This window comes from Colossoma macropomum, unplaced genomic scaffold (assembly GCF_904425465.1).
Source record: "Colossoma macropomum unplaced genomic scaffold, Colossoma_macropomum, whole genome shotgun sequence".
Classification (NCBI taxonomy): domain Eukaryota; kingdom Metazoa; phylum Chordata; class Actinopteri; order Characiformes; family Serrasalmidae; genus Colossoma; species Colossoma macropomum.
Window position 1 is genome coordinate 23,805,680 of NW_023494795.1, and position 18,529 is coordinate 23,824,208.

General features: G+C 36.9%; 1 protein-coding gene across 1 annotated transcript; it reads right to left on the minus strand.

Annotated features, from left to right (window-relative positions):
- Positions 1 to 4,903: 4,903 nt before the first annotated feature.
- On the minus strand, positions 4,904 to 17,730 carry LOC118815657 (E3 ubiquitin-protein ligase TRIM39-like). Its single transcript, XM_036581924.1, has 14 exons — positions 16,906 to 17,730; positions 15,635 to 15,730; positions 15,288 to 15,521; positions 11,741 to 11,900; positions 11,514 to 11,648; positions 11,161 to 11,259; positions 10,391 to 10,510; positions 10,159 to 10,257; positions 9,858 to 9,977; positions 7,855 to 7,953; positions 7,543 to 7,644; positions 7,045 to 7,140; positions 6,701 to 6,808; positions 4,904 to 4,985 (listed from the first exon to the last, which is right to left on the minus strand). Exons 1-14 carry the CDS (start codon positions 17,473 to 17,475, stop codon positions 4,909 to 4,911), a joined length of 2,115 nt encoding a protein of 704 aa, XP_036437817.1. The 5' UTR covers positions 17,476 to 17,730; the 3' UTR covers positions 4,904 to 4,908.
- Positions 17,731 to 18,529: the final 799 nt, after the last annotated feature.

Below are 18,529 nucleotides of genomic sequence, written 5' to 3' on the forward strand. Positions count from 1 at the left end.
CTATTCCTTGAACCCAGCTTTTAGTTAGATAGTTCTCTGGTCTACAGAGATGACTTTAGCAAGGTGCTATAGCCAGCAATACCCTGGACGTTGCTGGCTAAGTAACCACTTCTAGTTTGACACATTTCAAATCATTTGGTCAATCGACAGTGTTACTACACTTTCACTTTAGCTTTTATCACAATCATTTCTTCTGACATCGGTCTGACAAGTCTAAAAACTAATTTAACTTAAATATATAACCAAACTACTAAGCCATTCAAACAGCTTACTGCTGAGCTTGGAGACATAGTTAAAACATGACTTTGAATTAGTTTTCTCACCAACATCACAAATAATGATTTGCTGATACAGATAGAACCTTATAACGCCTACTTAGGATGCAGTTTGAAAGAACGAACCAAATTTAAAACACAGACTATAAGATGCCTCTTTTAAAAAATCACCACAGCATCAACTGTCAGCGCTAAATGATTAATGTCTGTTTTTGTTAGTATTTCATATACCGTCCCAACTTTTTTGCAAATGAAGTTTGTGAATATAATTCAGGACAGTAAGTGAGGGATAAATGTTTTAGCTGAAATCAAATTTAGCTCAAATTTATATTTCACAGTGAAACAGAAGTAAAGCAGAACTGTGATCAACTCATCTATTTGAATAATCTACATTTAAGGACAACTGCCCCCACAATATTAGTAGGAGAATAGTACAGTTCTATCCTAAACACATTTTACTGTTCACCATGAGAAAAGCTGTTTACACAACATGCAGCGTTCCTTTGAAAATATTTTTGCTACTGATGTTAAGGAAGGGTTCCAATTATAATCTGTATTATTGTACCTTGGTATAGCTGTATTCAGCTGAAATAACAATTCTGGGGAAAAACAGAAACAGAGATGTGCTGTGCAGCGGCGGCTCCAGCTGATGACATGAAACGTCCATGGCATGCCTTTCTATCTTGGCCACACCTCTCTCCTCTTCCCACGCCCCCCAAATCAAGAAGAGGTCAAAACTGATGCCTAAACAAAAAAGAGTAACTGGGAAAGTACTGCAGAAAAAAAGCAGGAGCATAAAACGCAAAACATAAAGAAAAAATAATTACACAAAAGATCTATCTTAAAAAAAGTGTTGCAAGAGAAGAAAGGTAGCACAATTTCTCTTGTTTGTTTGCAATATCTAATAATTTTTGCAACTGACTGAGACCACATTTTTTGATAGTTTTATTTTCTCGTCACTATTAAAGACCCCAATTTGACTCCATAGTTCTCTCTTTAGTCCTACCATTCCTCTTAAGTTAAGACTGAAGCTGAAATACACCCATTCTCGCTTCATGTTTGTTGAAGTCATGGAACTGTCAAGGGTGCAAATTTTGTCCAACAAATGTGTGTGGGGGGAGGGGTTGTGATGGTGGACATCAGATGGCTATAGGTTACTTCAATTCAGATGTCTAGAATTGCATTTATTATTTTGATACCCCATGGTTTATATGTCAAAACACATAAATAACTAATAACAGAAATAATCTATCTATCTGCATGTTACTATAAATATTTAAGCAAAATGCCCGTTATGATAACTATGATGATAAGTAAGAAGTGGAAAAACAATTAATAACAGTTATAAGTCAACAAACTATCATAGTACAGTAAATAGTGCTGGAAACAATTTCAGGGCAGATTAGTTCTTTTTCCTTTTGTTGTTACTGACTATAACTAAACTAAACAACAAAACCTATTTTGGGATTTTTATTTGAGTTTTTGTGCCCTATATGCCTGGGAAATATTTCCATAACACAAATTTAGAGTGTTTTCTAGTCTTGTTGGGATATCCATATATTAAAGAGGGCAGAGGAGTATTCAATCTACAACGGTTAAAATCACCCAAGATAAACACTGGAGCTTCAAGGTATTTGGCTAGCATGTTGTTAGCCACCTCAGTTGCTAGCTCTGCCGCTGCTCTGTTGTCAGTGCTTTGTGTAACATATAGACACAGCTTACAACAATAGTAGGGAATTCTCTTGGGAGTAAAAAGGATGGAGGGAAAGAGTCAGCATTTCCAGATTTGGAGTGCATATTGTGCATTTTTACACTGATGCACCATCTGTTATTTACATAAACACAAGTTCGGTCAATTCAGAAGATATTAGCAAGACTGACCTCAGCATCAGAGGCTTCCCCCATCAAGCCAGGTCTCCGTCAGGGTGATAATGCAGGCTTCCTTAAAGGCTCTTTCCACACAGTGTCGTCTCAGCAGAGCATGAGCCACAGTGATACACACAAGTAAGTCCTAAGCCTTGACACTCGAGTCCCAAGCAAAGTCTCAAGTCAAGACACTCATACAAGTCCCGGCAACAGAAACCAAGGTGAACAATGTTCACAGAAAAGACAGCAAAATGATGGTAAATGTACGAAGCTGAAGTTCTTATTCGAAAATGTTGCCACAGTTGCTGGAATGTAACTGCTGCACCATTTAAGGTGAAACAGCAAATACAAATATGAAGCTGGCGATTAAAAGGTCAACCTGAGCCTCATGGTGTGTGATGTGCTTGTTTTAAGTGCTGAAGCAAATAAATCAGACAAAGAGAGAGAACTCTGTTCTGCCACCATGAGGAAAATGATCAGTTCACCTGATAACTTGCTTCACTTCTTTCGAGCTTATAAAAGGGAACTTGAATTCTAACGCTTCTTTTCTTCTGAAATCAAATAAGCATGAGCACAGTAATACACATTTGACAGTTTTGCTGTATATCAAATTTAGGGCAGGAAAAGAATCCGTTCACATGAAAATAACTGATTATGTAGAGTCCTGTCTGCACTCAGATACCCCTCCGCATTTCTTTCACTTTGGGTCTCGAGTAATGTGGTCGTCTGTTGTTGCAGCCCATCCGCCTCAAGGTTCGATGTGTTGTGCATTCTGAGATGCTTTTTTGCTCACCACAATTGTACAGAGTGGTTATCTAAGTTACTGTAGCCTTTCTGTTAGTTCAACCCAGCACTCTCTCATTAAGAAGGCATTTCCATATGCAGAACTGCCACCTGGATGTTTTTCTTTATTGCACCATTCTTAGTAAACTCTACAAACTGTTGTGCATGAAAATCCCAGGAGATCAGCAGTTTTAGAAATGCTCAAACCAGCCCATCTAGCACCAACATGCATGTCATGGTCAAAATCACTGAGATCACATTTTTTCCCATATTCTGATGACTGATGGGAACATAATCTGTGACTGCATGATTTAATGCACTGCATTGCTGCCACATGACTGACTGATTAGATAATTGTATAAATGAATAGGTGTACAGGTGTTCCTAATAAAGTGCTTGGTAAGTGTATATAATAATTGATATCTGACAGCTATTTTGCAACTCAGCTATCTACTTTTTTCAACAACCTTCCTGCAAGATTATTTTGCACAATTTAAAAAAAGTGGAAGGGAAATGTACCACCTCTCCCCTCCTGAATTTGCAGCAATGGGTTTGTACTCCCCTAGCTAACAGTTGAAAAAGACCAACTGTTGGGTGTTAAAGACAGTCTGCTCAACAAGCAGGCGAAGGGCAGTTTGTTGAAAATAAGTAATTAAACGATTCTGAACTACATCATTTTAAAATGTTTCTGTTCCTTCCCAGCCTTAAATTTCCTGTCATATTGGAGTCTCCTTGTAGCTAATCAGTGGTCTGGAATCCTCTGATGTCCCCCAGACCCATTCTGTACAAAAACATTTACATGTATAACTATATAGTAATGTAATGAAAAATATCACATTTATATGGACTAGACTTAAATTGTCTTCATTTGCCAACTTTGTCTTTTTTACAGTGTACTCTTGTGGAAAAGCTTTACACTAGATGTTGGAACATTGCTGTGAGGATTTGACTGCATTCAGCCACAAGAGCAGTAGTGAGGTCAGGTACTGATGATGGATGAGTAGCTCTAGATCACAAACGCCACTCCAACTCATCCCAAAGGTATTGAATGAAGCACCATCACTCCAGGGTGCTTGATCAATACCTTTGGGGGGGCTTTATACCCTTCTAGCTAATAGTTAATAAAGACCAAGTGTTGGGTGTTAAAGACACTCTGCAAGTCTTATGCTAACACAAGCAGGGGGGTGGCAGGGACATTGAAGGGGTCTCATGTCATATTTGAGAGACAGAAAAGAGGTGATTAAATGATTCTTAACAGCATCATTTTAAAATGTTTCTAAACCTTTCCAACCATAAGATTTCTTTCATATTGATGTCTCCTTGTAGCTAATTGGTGGTCTGGGATCCTCTGATGTCCCGCAACTCCCATTCTGTAAATATGTGGCATATTTCTTATGAAACGAATTTGAGTGAAATTTCATTGAAGGTCCTGTTTGAATAAAATACAAAAACATAATTTATGTATTTCTTTATTTATTTATTTATTTGTCTTTTTTTATTTCTGATAAGTCATAAAACTCCAAAGGATAAACACATTTTCAAATTCTGATGGCTAAACTTTATAAGCTAAATCAGCTTTATAAACTATATATACTGTATGTATACTGACACTGTAGTTCTTCATTTTGGAGACTCCATACAAAAATATACATTATAAAAGTAGTTTATTGTATGTTAAAGTTAAGATACACACATTCCTAAATGTTTCAAATGAATTTGATTCATATGTAAATGTACATGTACATAAATGTAGATAAAACTGTAACATTATTAAACAATGTTATACATACAATCAGTTGGTGATGTGTGCAGCTGTTAGACTTGCTGGTTTTTCTAATAACATTCTCTGGCTGAGGCACATTGCAAACAGCACTCTGACAGAAAGCTCATTTTAGCTTACAGCTAATACACAGATTCACTTGTAATCATTTGATAATATGACAGTAGATTCACTCTGTAATCCTGGACTCCTTTTTTCTGTTTTCTATGAACACAGCTCCATTTCTGATGGATTACCAGCCCAGTCAGACTGCTCTGGAAAGTCCACCACCACTTTAAGGGCTACACAAAACAAAATAAATTGAAAAAAATATTTTTAGGAAACAATATTTAAGAAATGATTTTGAAACATTAAAACAAGTTTTACTGTTTTATCCCGCATGTAAACGCAGTCACTAAAGTAGCTTTCTATCATCTGAGAAATATTGCAAAAGTTTGGCCTTTTCTATCTCAGAGCAACACAGGGAAACTTGTTCATGCCTTTGCTACATATACTGCCCCCACTAGTGGCAACAGCAGCGTACTGAAGCGGTCAGCCAAGACTTCAATTTTCCCAACTTTTGCTGTCACCTATAGCAGACTCACTCAGTATTATACAACAAAACATTAACATTAAGTACAGAAAATCCTCCTGACTTTTTCTACCTTAAATAAACAATCAACACTGCGGAAAGTCTCCGATGATAACCATCCATTCTCACCCATTAGCTGTCACCATGGCAACATTTATGTGGCTGCATGTTGCTGTTGGTCATGAGTGTTTTTTTCAACATCAACATGTAAACAAAGCTCAATAATTTATATGAACTCTGCTTTATAACATTGACATAAACATACTATAAACATGTAAACATGTAACATTAATGCAGGTATAACCTGGCACAAGATTCTCTGAGCGTCAACTTCTCACTTGTAGAAACTTAAATGTTAAAAGTTGATGCTAAAAAATTTGACATTGTACTAACAGCAGCTTCAGCAAATCAATGTTTCATAGGTGCATTTAGTAGCTCAAATGGCCAAAGAGAGATCTGGATATTATTTTACTTTGCTCTTACTACAAAACACAATATATATACTCAATGTGCTGCAGACCTGACTGAGAAGTCTGATTGAGTGTGGCTAGTCTGTCTGAAAGTATTTAGATGTCCAGTCTCAGAGTTGACGTCACATAGCTTTCACTGAGCAAAAATAATTTACCTCATGTAGAAGACGATGGCTACAACTAATGTTAAATTGACTGGGTTGTAAATGAACTGGCTACGAAAGTTTTTGCTTCTGAATAACCAAGACCGCTTTCTTGATAAAGAACATTTATAAACATGCTCCTGTGAATGCTTCCTCTGTGCTGCTGAATTTGTTGTTCAGCTCTGCTGGATAGATAACTGACAAAGTAATGTTACAGTAATTCTCAGACCAAAAATGATTCTCAATGGCCACCATTCTAAATGTAAACAGTACCTAAAGAAAATAATCGAGTGGTCTTTTCTTTGGTCCACGTCAGCTAGCTAAACTCTTTCCACAGGGTAGCGTCTTCTTCTCCAGCTTAAACACAGCATGTTTAGCCCCTTCACTTCACAGGCCAGTGTCAGCTTTTAATTCAAGTTTAGTGGTATGAACACTGTGCATGTGCAAACGTCTACACATGTGAGTTAAGCTTAATGCATGTGCCAAATGTTTTTCATGACATGGGGAATTATTATGACAGATGCCACAATGTTTTATGTCATGACATGATGTCATTCTATTTTTTGTTAAGTGTATTCTAGTAAACTGCCATAGCATCAAATGTTTTGACATCTGTCATGATAATTACTGGTAACATGATGCTGTTATATTACTGGATATAAGCTGTGATGACAACTCCTGGCATCTACTACGACATGTCAGTATTATGTCAGTATTATGTAGCAGTGTTCAAGTAAAATATTACCATTTTCTTTATGGAAAAAAAAAACAACCTTGACATATCAAATAGAATTCTATATAATAAGACTTGCCTTTGATTGTGCCCACACTTTCATGACTGACCGATCCCCAGTTGTATTTTGGAGTTCTTACTGAAGCTTTCACTCGGACTCTATCCCCAGGCTTGAACTTACAGTATTCTTGATAAGAAAAAAATCACTTTAATAGGGATAAACCGTAAATCACACTATTAAACAAACTACCCACTGATCTCAGTATGGCCTGACTTTATTTAATTTTATAGTATTGTTTGTTTGTTTTGTATTTTTTTTGCTTACTGTGATTTTATCCAATAATACTTTAACATTACAGTTACAGTATTATTGGATAAAATAATAAAAGCACATCATGGTGTCAATATAACAGTGATTCTTACCTGAGTCAGCACTGGGAACCAGTTCCATTTCAGAAACTATACCATTCCATGACTTATGCTCAGGAAAATCTACAGCTATAATTTTACCTTTAACAGCTGCAGAAGGAAAGGAGGGTGAATTCTGTTAATAGTCATTATTAGCATGGTTGGCTAGAACATTATATATATATATATATCAATTGTCCTGTCTCTAATTTATTGTGATAGCTTGTTGCAATGTAGTTTAATTAAGACATAAATTGACAATTTCATGTTGCACTTTAAAGTTAAAATCAGGTGACAATAAATGAAAGATTCCCCATGGAGCTTCTTTCCTGATTACCCCTATAGAGGGGCAAGATGCTCTTTATAGGATTTTTTTGTGCTGTCACAGTAATATAGTTGCTCATCCACCATCACTCTGTGAAAGGTCTTCACCTATTTCCCCCCACAGTTGTGACATATATTACTTAATAAATGATGTCACATTTTTCCAGTAATATAAATGATCATTCTTGCCTGTAACCACACCAACACTCTTGTGAGAGGCACTTCCCCATCCATTTTTCGGAGTACTAACAGAGGCTTTCACCCTGACTCGGTCTCCAACCCTGAAGCATTCTGTAACATGGTTAGAGAGATAGTTTGATATGTAAAAAGCTATGTCAGAATCTTATCTTTGTCAAAATCTTCTAAATTTCTTACATGGCTTTTAACTCTAATTGTGTATGTTTTGTCTGTCATAAAGGACACCTGAGTCATCATAAAACATTTTCTTTCAACAATTAACACACACACCTTCTGATATAAACTGATAAATGAAGAATTCACCTTCAGTGTCTTTGCTGGACAGTAACTCCATTTCTGAGATGATGCCCTTCCAGCCTTTACATTCAGGGAAATCCACAATCACAGTGTCTTCCTTAATATCTATGAAGGGCAAGAAAATATGAGTAAATAGCAATACCAAGAGCATCAGCAAATTACTACACACATAATAAAATAAAACTGACTCACACTTTACTAATCCTGAAAGAAAGTTCAGCCAGACAGACAAAAATAACTGTCAATCACACATTTTAAAAGAAGCTATACAACATACAAGATGTTTACAAGAGACGTAAACAAGGCTATGGTTTACAGATGTGTGCTTGAATGCAAATGATTTTATCCAATATAAATCGAGGAGTGGGAAACCCTCAAGGCCTTAGAGAAGGCCTAATGATTTCTGGGAACTAACTAATAGTACGTTTATTGACATTTATGGCCTGAAATATACTACCACAAGCGTAGATTTAAGAGGGTCAGTGGGGGGCTGAGGGGAGTCTTCTTCAGTGTTTGGATATTTTGGCCTCAACACTTTTTAACAGTGTGTTGTGATAACTTTTGGTAGTTAAATTTCAACAACTATGGTTTAAACGGAGAGGGTTTTTGGTTCAACCCACATTTTCCATCACATCTTTACGTCCCTGCACACAGACTCATGGGAATTAGCATCTTTTACGCTCCTTTACAGCAGCAGACCTAGCTAGCTCCACTTTTCTAATGTTCAAGACTGTCAAGGATGTTTAAAAATGAAGTCAACTAAGCAGATGACCTGTGATAATGTAAGATACTATCAGCTTGTTATCTACTACAGTCTGTATCTCTCCTCTGGATTAAAAATACTAATGCTGTAGACCAGTTTGTTAGTGGTATCCAGCTAGTTATGTAAGTCTAGCAGATTTATTTATTTTGTTAAAACCAGATAAAAAGTTGTACATTTAAAAATGTACTGTTATTTCTGCTTGACAGTGACATATGTCCAACTAAGCTTGCCAGGTATTCTAACAAACTGTCCTACATATTGAGTGGTCCAACCAAGCATGTGCATATCATTAGTATAGCATTATAACTTTTTTAAATGTTATATTGTGTTTGTTTAATGTAAATTTAGTACAGTGTTAGCTTTACATTACTACTTAGCCCCATTAAAGTGATTTAGGCTATCAAAGTATCCTACTTATTCTATTATTTCTGGTAACATTTTCTGATATGGTGATTTAGGCAATCAAAATATCTTAAACATACATTTCAGTGCTTGCAGCATTTCCTGATAAGGTGATTAAGGTCATCAAAATATCCTATCTACAGTTTTATGTACGGAGCTACCAAAAAATATGAGCATGGTAGGACATTTTGACAAGGTACCACAATTTGTCAGAACATCAGTTGGTTACAAGTATATGATGTGCTGAGACTGATCAAAACTAATGTTTATGAAGTTAAGAGTAAGTAAAAAAGCCAGTTACAACAATGTAATGAAGGTGCAATATAATTGGTGCAAAAAAATGTCAATATTTCTAGATGACAGAGAGAATTATAGTTCAGCACATTTATTTAAATAGAATAATTGTATGTTTTCAAGGTAAAAAAAATTGCATATTAAATAATCATTTAACAGCACTTTCCTGACGTAACATATCCTTAATGCTAAACACTTATTATGGGTCAGGTGGTATGAGCAGTGGATCCTCCCCAAAGTTGAAATGGAACCTACACCACTGCCCTGCTCTAATAGTCACAGATCACCACTGAACTTGAGGTAGTGATTACTGAGATTTCTTACTAATGTGGAAATGGACACATATGTTTTGTTCCAGATCATAAAATAGCAGAATAACACAACTATTGAAGTTCTAATTTAATTTCAGATTGTGACCAGAGCAGCTGTATATTTAAAAACTGCAGGTGTGGCTGTGTGTCATTGTTACTCCATTTAGAACAAAATGGACGAAGGAAACTTTACCTCATTCATGTGAAAATGAAAATGGGAGAATTAAACAGATTCTCACCTGTAACTACACCAACACTTTTGTGAGTGACACCTCCCCATTGGTGTTTAGGAGTCACAACTGTGGATTTCACTCTCACTTTGTCACCAATATGGAAACTGTTGTTTCCAGTCAATACGCCTTAGACATGAAGAAAATGAAGATGGTGAAAGGCAAATTTCATTACGTGCCTTAAAGAAATTTACAAAAGCATGTCACTTTGGAGGTTATGAGGTTGTCGGCATTTGTTAAATGCAATCTAAACAGACAGTGTGTAGGTATGGACTCTATTTGTCCAATCATATTTAGTAGCCTGTATCACCTGAGACATCATCAGCAGACACTACTTCCATCTCGGAGACTATGCCTTTCCAGCCAGGATGCTCCGTAAAGTCCACAGTCATGGCTTCCCCATCAAGAGCTGTTCAAAGAAACTTAGCAAGTTTAGTAATGTAAATACCACAGCTTGGTGCCCCATGATTAAAGTGCAGTATACTGTGTACAGTAGGTCAAGCAGGGGTTTGCATCTTTAATATCTTAACAGCAGGCCTTACCTTTCACAACACCCACACTCTGGTGACTAACCCTTCCCCATTTGTGTTTTGGAGTGTCAACTGAAGGCTTCACCCGGACTCGGTCTCCAACCTTGATACTGCGCTTCTGAGTTGAGGCTTCTATGATACAAAGAAAGTCAATGTATTTATTAAAACTTTAATGCACAAAAGGCTGGAGTTTATTATGGTTAAATATGTTTATTATGGGTAAATATGTTCACTTATACGGCTTACTGCTTATATAAAACAGTGGAAATATATCAATAAATCATTTATTTAAAAAACAATACATAATTTAATGTCCTATTACTAACGATCAAAGAAGAAACATCAGGCTGTATATTTTAACCACAGGCTTCTGTTGCCATGCAAGTAACAGTAAACTGCATTCCACTAACAGCACAATGGCTTTTATTTACTATGCAAAGTTTCAAAGTTCAAATTTTAAGTGATTAAGAGAGACTTTTTATACATATTTCATACATCTTTTTAGTTTGAAAGCATCTCTAAAATAATAACTTTGTGGAAAAAAGAGAAAACTGTTCTTAATTTTTAATTCAGGGTTAATGTAAGAACATTTAATTCCAAATCATTCTGGACCATTTCTATTGGTCCTTTCATCATAATATATTCAATTAATACTTCTACCAAAAAAAAACTGCAAAATGGAAATGCTATGTTCTGTTTAATGTCCCCTATGTCTATACAATATCATTTACATATTTAAACATCTTGAAACATGCCTGTGCAGGTGTTTTGGTCATGAATACCTGGTTTGATGCCACCAGTCACTAGCTCCATCTCAGAGAGGTCTCCCTTCCAGTTTTCATGCCCTGGAAAGCTGACGATTAGAGTTTCACCATGCACAGCTGTGAACAGAATCAGTTTTAAAATTGAAATCCAAAATAAAAATACAGTTTGATTAGTGAAAGCACTTAACCTCACTCTCTGGGGGGGGTTATTGTGAGCACATGAAGTCCACCCAGACAGAGTGAACTCTATGAGTGTAGTTGACCCGATGAGCTAACATATAGATCTGTTGAGATGTTCATATTTAGATGTACTTTAGAATTAAACTCTGTTAGCATATGAACTGCTGAAAAGCGGAAAGTGAAAACTCTACCTTTGACCTCGCCTACACTCTTGTGCGTGACGTGGGAGCCCCAGTTAAATCTTGGCGTTTTCACTGAAGATTTCACACGAACTCTGTCCCCAATCTTGATCTGGTCTGGAGAGCTCTTTATCAATAAATCTGAAACTAGTAGAGAACAAGTGTAAGGAACCAGTTCTTAAAGACTTATTTACTGTCAAAAAGGCTTAGGGACATGATTATAGCAACTGTTTTCTTACCACTTTCTAAAATTTTGTCTGCTTCCTGTTTGGAGACCTCCTCCAGTCTCTCTTTAAAGTCAGACACTCTTTTGCTCACATTCCCAAAAGAGGCATCTAGCTCCAGTGACTGACTCGGACTGTCCTGGACTCCAGCGGGATTGGGCATGTTCTCAAAATTCTGTCAGAGGAGAGAGAAATTGGGTAACAGGCCCTAATAAACAGTACCTTACTCACTGTGTAACAGTTTGCAAATGACCGTTGGTTATTACAGTATAGCTGCATATGCATTAATAAACGCTACCATATCAATTATTAACCATTTACTGAGTGACACAAATAATTCTTGAATTATTTACCAACGGAATTATGTTACATTTATGGAAAACATTTACAGTCATTTAATTATTTGTATGTAAATAATTGTTAATTAAAATTGTAGTACATTGTTAACATTTCATTAACAATTATATAATTATTAACTAGTATTAACAAACTATAACAAGTTGCACTTTTTAGGTGCTTGTAATCATAAAGTGTTACCAAAATTTGATTATTACCTGTATTTTCCTTATAAATCACATTTTCGGTCACACCTTTCTGTAGGTCAGGTTCATAAGGCTACCTGACTTATTCCAATAATTGGCAGCTGTCATAATGGCTGCTTTTGTCAGCTTCAATGTCAAGTTGACATAACACCTATGTTAAGTGACACAGGTTTTTGCTGACATTAGATGTTGTCGTAACACTTTCTGGGGTAAACTGAAGCTCAGTGTATTAATGGTCACTTGAGCAAGTGAGGCTGGTTGCAAAATCAAACAAAGCACTTCTAAAAAGATGCTTTGACATTCTGTGGTAACACTGAAATGAAAATCTACTGTATCATAGTTATTGTGATATATATATATATATAAGTTATCTTTACAGGATAAGGAAAAAACCTACTATACTTTTAATGTAATTTAATGGAACCAGACTTTTTTCCAAGTCATTTTGGGCCATTTCTTTTGGCCGATTCATCACAAAATTTACACACAATTATTACATTTTACCAGTAGTGGAATAAAACTCACTAGCTCCACCTGATGATGTGACTTGGAGTTGCACTGCGCATGGACATGTAATTAATTGCCTCTTCATGCCAGAAAGAGAATGTAGGTTGCATAAGCTGCACTGTTGTGCATTCCTACCTAAATAGTAAGTTCAATCTTAGATCCTTGTTAATATAAGTCTGTTTATACTGTTAACATCAGTCTTAATGATGGTTTTCTTGACCTATGTAACTGTAAACCTACCATGTGGTTAAACACTAGTAATGCTAATGATTTCTGCTAAAATCCCCCCTGAGTTTTGAGCTTTAGATCTCTGAATATCAGTAATTTGCCTTGTGTATGCTGGATTTGTTGTGTTAATTGCCTCTAATTACCTGGATTATGCTGTTATGTAGCACACGTTCACATAGCTGGGTAGCCTATGCTAAAGTGCATATTGGGGCTTTCTGTGATTTCAGACCTCAGTGCTCACTCAGCTACTACCAGCAATCCTGTACTCTACTCCACCTTGTGTCCATGTTGACTCTATTGCTGATTGCGATCTTCTTTCAATACTTCCTATAATGCTTAAATGACTTCTGTTATGTCAATAAATCCCAAGTATAATTCGTTCTCTATCCAGAGTGATCCATACTGAGTTACCTTGCCAGTCAAGTTTATTCTGAAGGTTTTTCCTCCCTCACAGGCAAATTAATTGCTCCAAAAATTCCAAGCTGCTACCTGCTCATAACTGAGTGGGTGTGTCAGAATGAAAAATTATTGACGGTAACATCTTCCAGAGAAAGTAAACAACCCAGCTCCAGTGGCAGTGGCCCTGTAGAGCCCTACATGTTTGAGCTTTACCCACAGAAAAATAGAGCACTTTACTCTTCTCTGCCGCTCTCGGAATGGTGAGTAAAACGTGCAAAATTTCAGAGAGGTCATTAGATTTTGCAGCTAATGCTGGAGAACTCATATTTTCATTTTATGAAGGGTAGATTACGGACATGTTCAGCACAAAAGTTATACCCGTAACCTATAGCTAACTGCTGGGCTCCTGAAACGGGGGTCACACAAGCTCCCATTATGAGTTGGCATTGTCACATTTGCAAACGCTGTGGAGAAATTTCTTGTGTGCCTTATTGTGTGTCATTCCTGTAAAGTACAACTGAAGAGAACCACTGTGAGCCTTGATGTCAGGTAGGTAGTTGGACCACTAGCTAGCGCACTCTCGTAAATAAAGTTAATCACTTGTAGTAGGATTCTACAACAGGAAAGCAATGTCTATCTATGCTACAAACCACAGTGTAATAAACCTTCACAACAAGCACTGTTAACAAATGTATAAAAGCTTAAATAACCTCCTTGCTAGGAGTTTTGTCTGGGATTCGGAGCAGCGGGAGATCAGTGTCTTTATGTGAGGGAGAGGAACGCGAGAAGCTGGCGCATGCATATTGCAAACTAGTACTTTGGTAGATCTGATGTTACGTGTGCCAAATTTAGTCCCGCCCAGCTCTAATCGGACTGAAGAAAATGGCAGAAAAAAAAGTGATTTCAAAAATCTCTCAACAGAAAAGACCAACATCTTTTTTTCTCTGTCAGTTCATAGTAAAAACATAAAAAAACTACAAATAATAGAACAAAATCATGAAAATAAGAAGACATGGACTTTAAGTAAAATGAGAGTCATTTTGCTGTATGTAAGATGTCATTAATCCTAATGGTAATAAAATTATTTATGCATATTTTATTTGCCTTTTAAGCAAAATGAGCAGTTTGTGCAACCATTTAGATGAATGTTCAGGCACTCAAAACACCTGGTTCATCTTTCCTTTCTCTCTTTTTCCCCAACTCTGATTGAAAAACTACATTGATGTAGGATGATTTCAGGCCGTTTTGTGTCATCTTAACCCCAATGACTTGGGTTAGAAATATTTTTAGGACTAAAATGTTCATTACAGGGGTGTAATGATTCTGAAACTGAGAACAAAATCACGATATAAACGTTCACAGACGATGATATCCCCCCCAACCCCAACCTTCTGTTGCAGACTGTTGAGCTCTCATAATGTTATTAATGTAACAAAACTCATTTTGCATTTCACAATTACCACTATAACTTGTAAATCACTAAATTTTTATTCTATTTAAACTTAATGCAAGCTGTATACAATGTTTTAAGTTGTTGGTGATTAAATAAAACCAAGAATTTTTTTTCAGTTTTTTTCTTTTTCACCTCCCACCCCCCCACCCACCCCCCACAAACAAAAAAATGAGGTTTGAAATGGAAATTTCACAAATGGACACTATAAGAAACAAGAGAAGAACTGTGACATGGATACAATGTCACTTTGTCAACTTGACACTAAAAAGCGGTCTTTATGACAACTGCTGCTTATAGGAATAGGCCTTCATAATGTTTATGTAGGTTTATGTCAGTTGTCATGAAAGGCGTATGCAGTTGTCTTGTAGCCTTATGAACCTGACCGACAGTAAAGTGTTACCAGTTATATTGACAGACCTGGTTGGTTACAGACCTGAAGGAAGTGGATGTTATCCTCTGTCTGTAGAAGCTTGTCCAGGACATTTCCTTGTCCCCTCAGCGTAGCTATCTCGAGCTCCAGCTGTTTACGAAGATCTCCAAGTCGATCCAAGTCAGCTTTCTCTTGAGCTCTGATCCTCTCTATGATCTCAGAGCGTCTTTTCTTAATAAAAGTGACTGACTCACTAAAGGCTTTCTCAGTGTCCTCCACTGCCCGATGTGCAGATTGCTGTTTAGAATCAGACGTGCCATTTAAAGCACTTCACCCAAATACACTTTAAATATCACTGATAAACCATTTAGTATTTAAACTGAACAGCCATTTAAAGTTGCATTACTTACCACATGAGACTCAATGGCTTTTTGCAGCGTATAAAGCTCCTTCTCTTTTTCTTTGCATTTCTCCTCAAATTTGCTCTTATCAACCTCCAGTTTTACCTGTGGACAAACCATTCACATTTACACTTAGTGCCCAATTTAATAGACACACCTACCTTGTTGATACACCTGATACAGTTGCAACAGTCTGGACACCCCTGGTCAAATGACATGTTTTGTTGATTTTCTCTAGCCAAGGGGTCTTCAAGTCTGGTCCTGGAGGTCTGGTGGCCAGCATAGTTTGGTAATTCCGCTACTCCAATATACCCACTAATCCTGACAATTCACAGATGAGTTGAAGCAGGTGGGAAATCACCAAACAGTGCTGAACACAGGCTCTCTTACCAGAATTGTATGCCCTTCCTCTGACTTCTCATCACTGGTCAGTTTCAGACCAGTAGACCAATAGATAGTTTTGGTAGGCAGGCATATTTTGAACCCAGAAAGCTCAAGACCACTGGTCAGCAGGGCTGTTATGGTGGTCCCTTCCCTTTCCATTGATGAATGGGTTGGAGGGGGGTGGATAAATTGTGCATTATCAACAATATCTTCAAACTAATTATAAAACAGTCCATATTTAAATCAAATCTGCTCACTGCCTGTTGTATGTGTGTTGTTTGGTTTATAATCTGGTGACTTAAGGTGGTGATACTGAACAGGTTACAGGGAAGAAGGGACAGAGAATAACCTCACCATCATTTACTTCCAAACATTACAATGCAAAGGTGGACTATCATATAATGACAATTATTCATATTTTTGGGCCATATGCTGTTTAATGTTAGGTTTTACAAAATATAAAATACATTATTTATAAATATATATTATGGAATCAATGATAATTTGTGTACAATGGACAAAAAAACTAATATCAGGGTTTTTATATTTCTACATTCTGAAAAAAATCTTAAACTGATCTTGGTCACGTCTCATGCCTCCTGGTCTCAGTCTTGACTCTGACTCAGCTACTACAAAGTCTTGGTCTTGACTTAGACTCAATGTGTCCAGAACTCGGTCTTGACTCACACTGACCTTTAGTAGTCTTGATTGCAACATTACTACAAAGTGCACCTATAACAGTAGGTGTAAAATGGCCATTGATTGTAGGTACAAGGTACAAGGCTGTTTCTAACAAGATGACAACTTAGTTTAGTTACATCCTTTTATTAAAAACTAATTCGAACCAACAAATATATATACATACGAATGCAGAGAAGAAAAGAAGAAAGCATTACTTGTTTCTCATCCCGTTCTTTTGCACAGGAAACAGTGTCATGGCCTTTATGTTCATCCATTAGACACAGCACACAGATGCACTTCTGGTCAGTTTGACAGAACACTTCCAGCAGCTTGTCATGTTTCTGACATACTGGCATGAAGGTAGCGTTTACCAGCTTGTGTCTCATAAGGACAGGAAAGTCGTAGTGAGGTTGGAGATGTATTTCACAGTAGGAAGCTCGACACTCCAGGCATGATTTAACAGCTCTGACCTTTCTTCCAGTGCAGAAATCACATTCTACGTCTCCGGCTTCAGCTTCAGGTTGAGCAAGTGAAGCGGCCTGGGGCTTTGTGTCCTTCAGCTTCTCCATTATGTCAGCAAGCATTGTGTTTTTGTTAAGAACAGGCCTTGAACCGAAGTTCTGCCTGCACTGAGGGCAGTTATTCCTCTTATCCATATCCCAGTAGCTGCTAATGCAGGACATACAGTAACTGTGTCCACAGGGTATAGTCACTGGATTCTTCATTAGATCCAGACATATTGAGCAGCTGTATTGATCCAGATCTCTGAGCTTAGACTCCGCCATTTTACTCCCAAAACATACAAAAATGTTTCTCTCTCTTTAGAGTTTCTCACTGAAGCTCCGTCTGTTTGCCGACTGTCGTGTTCTCAAAAGGATTTCCTGGTTCTTATAAGTGAAACAAGAGCTGTGCATACTCCTTTGAAAACACAAGAGTGAAAGTAAAAGTAAAATGAAGCTCTGAGCTCTCGCTGAAGTCAATTACACCATATGAAGCATAAACATATTTGTAAAGCATGATCCTGTCTGTATATAACTGTTTTTGACCTTTGGTTTGGACCCAATCTTATCTTGTCAGGCTGTTATTTTGAGTCTGGTGTGGCTGAGTTTTCACACACACCTGGGTTTCCACCAGGCTTTTCTCATATTTCTTAGTTGTAACATGTTTTGGTGCTTCAATACCTGCTGCTAATATTTTCAACACTTTTAATAATATTTATGATCTTTCTGACATTTTTAACAACCAGGACAAGAAAACTGTGTAGAGGTGTTAGCACCCTCTGTTGGTGAGCAAAAGAAGTAGCAAGCAAAAACAAGCAAGAAGGGTTCTCTATAGTACTGGAAAAGGGTTCTTTGACGAGTAACAATAGTGAAACATTTTGATGCTATATCCTTCTCATTCTAAATGTCCAGTATACTGGCCATTTTTCTCAGGTATTATAGTTCTATAGAAGCAGGCATGTCACCACACTCAGGTTAATGTGTTTCCACAGAGCTCAGTCTTTGTGTCGGTTGGTCATTTAATAGAATGTTTTACATTTTTTTCTTGTCATAAATAAAAACAAATATGGCAGCAATTTGGACACAAAGTTTAACGTCCAGTAATCTGGAAAGTTGGACTCAGTGTAGTAAATTATGCGTTGATTAGTATAACAGACGTATGCCTTACAAAATACAATCATTGAAGATTTTTGTTTATTTTGTTAAAGGTAGAATCTTATGTTTATTTAGGATTGACGGTAAATGATGTTCTAAACATTTGAGGATAATATTGTTTAGTGATTTCAGTGGATTCCACTGTCTAGTATACTGGACAATTAGGCAGATTTTGAAAAATTAA

Bases quoted from the DNA above. Each gene is read 5' to 3' on its own strand.
- LOC118815657 (XM_036581924.1), bottom strand. From the start codon at position 17,475: ATGGCGGAGTCTAAGCTCAGAGATCTGGATCAATACAGCTGCTCAATA. The intron at 10,511-11,160 runs GTATTCATGACC...TTTGTATCATAG, and splicing joins GACTGGTGGCATCAAACCAG to AAGCCTCAACTCAGAAGCGC. The intron at 7,954-9,857 runs GTGAGAATCTGT...TGCCCTTCATAG, and splicing joins AAGTGTTGGTGTAGTTACAG to ATATTAAGGAAGACACTGTG.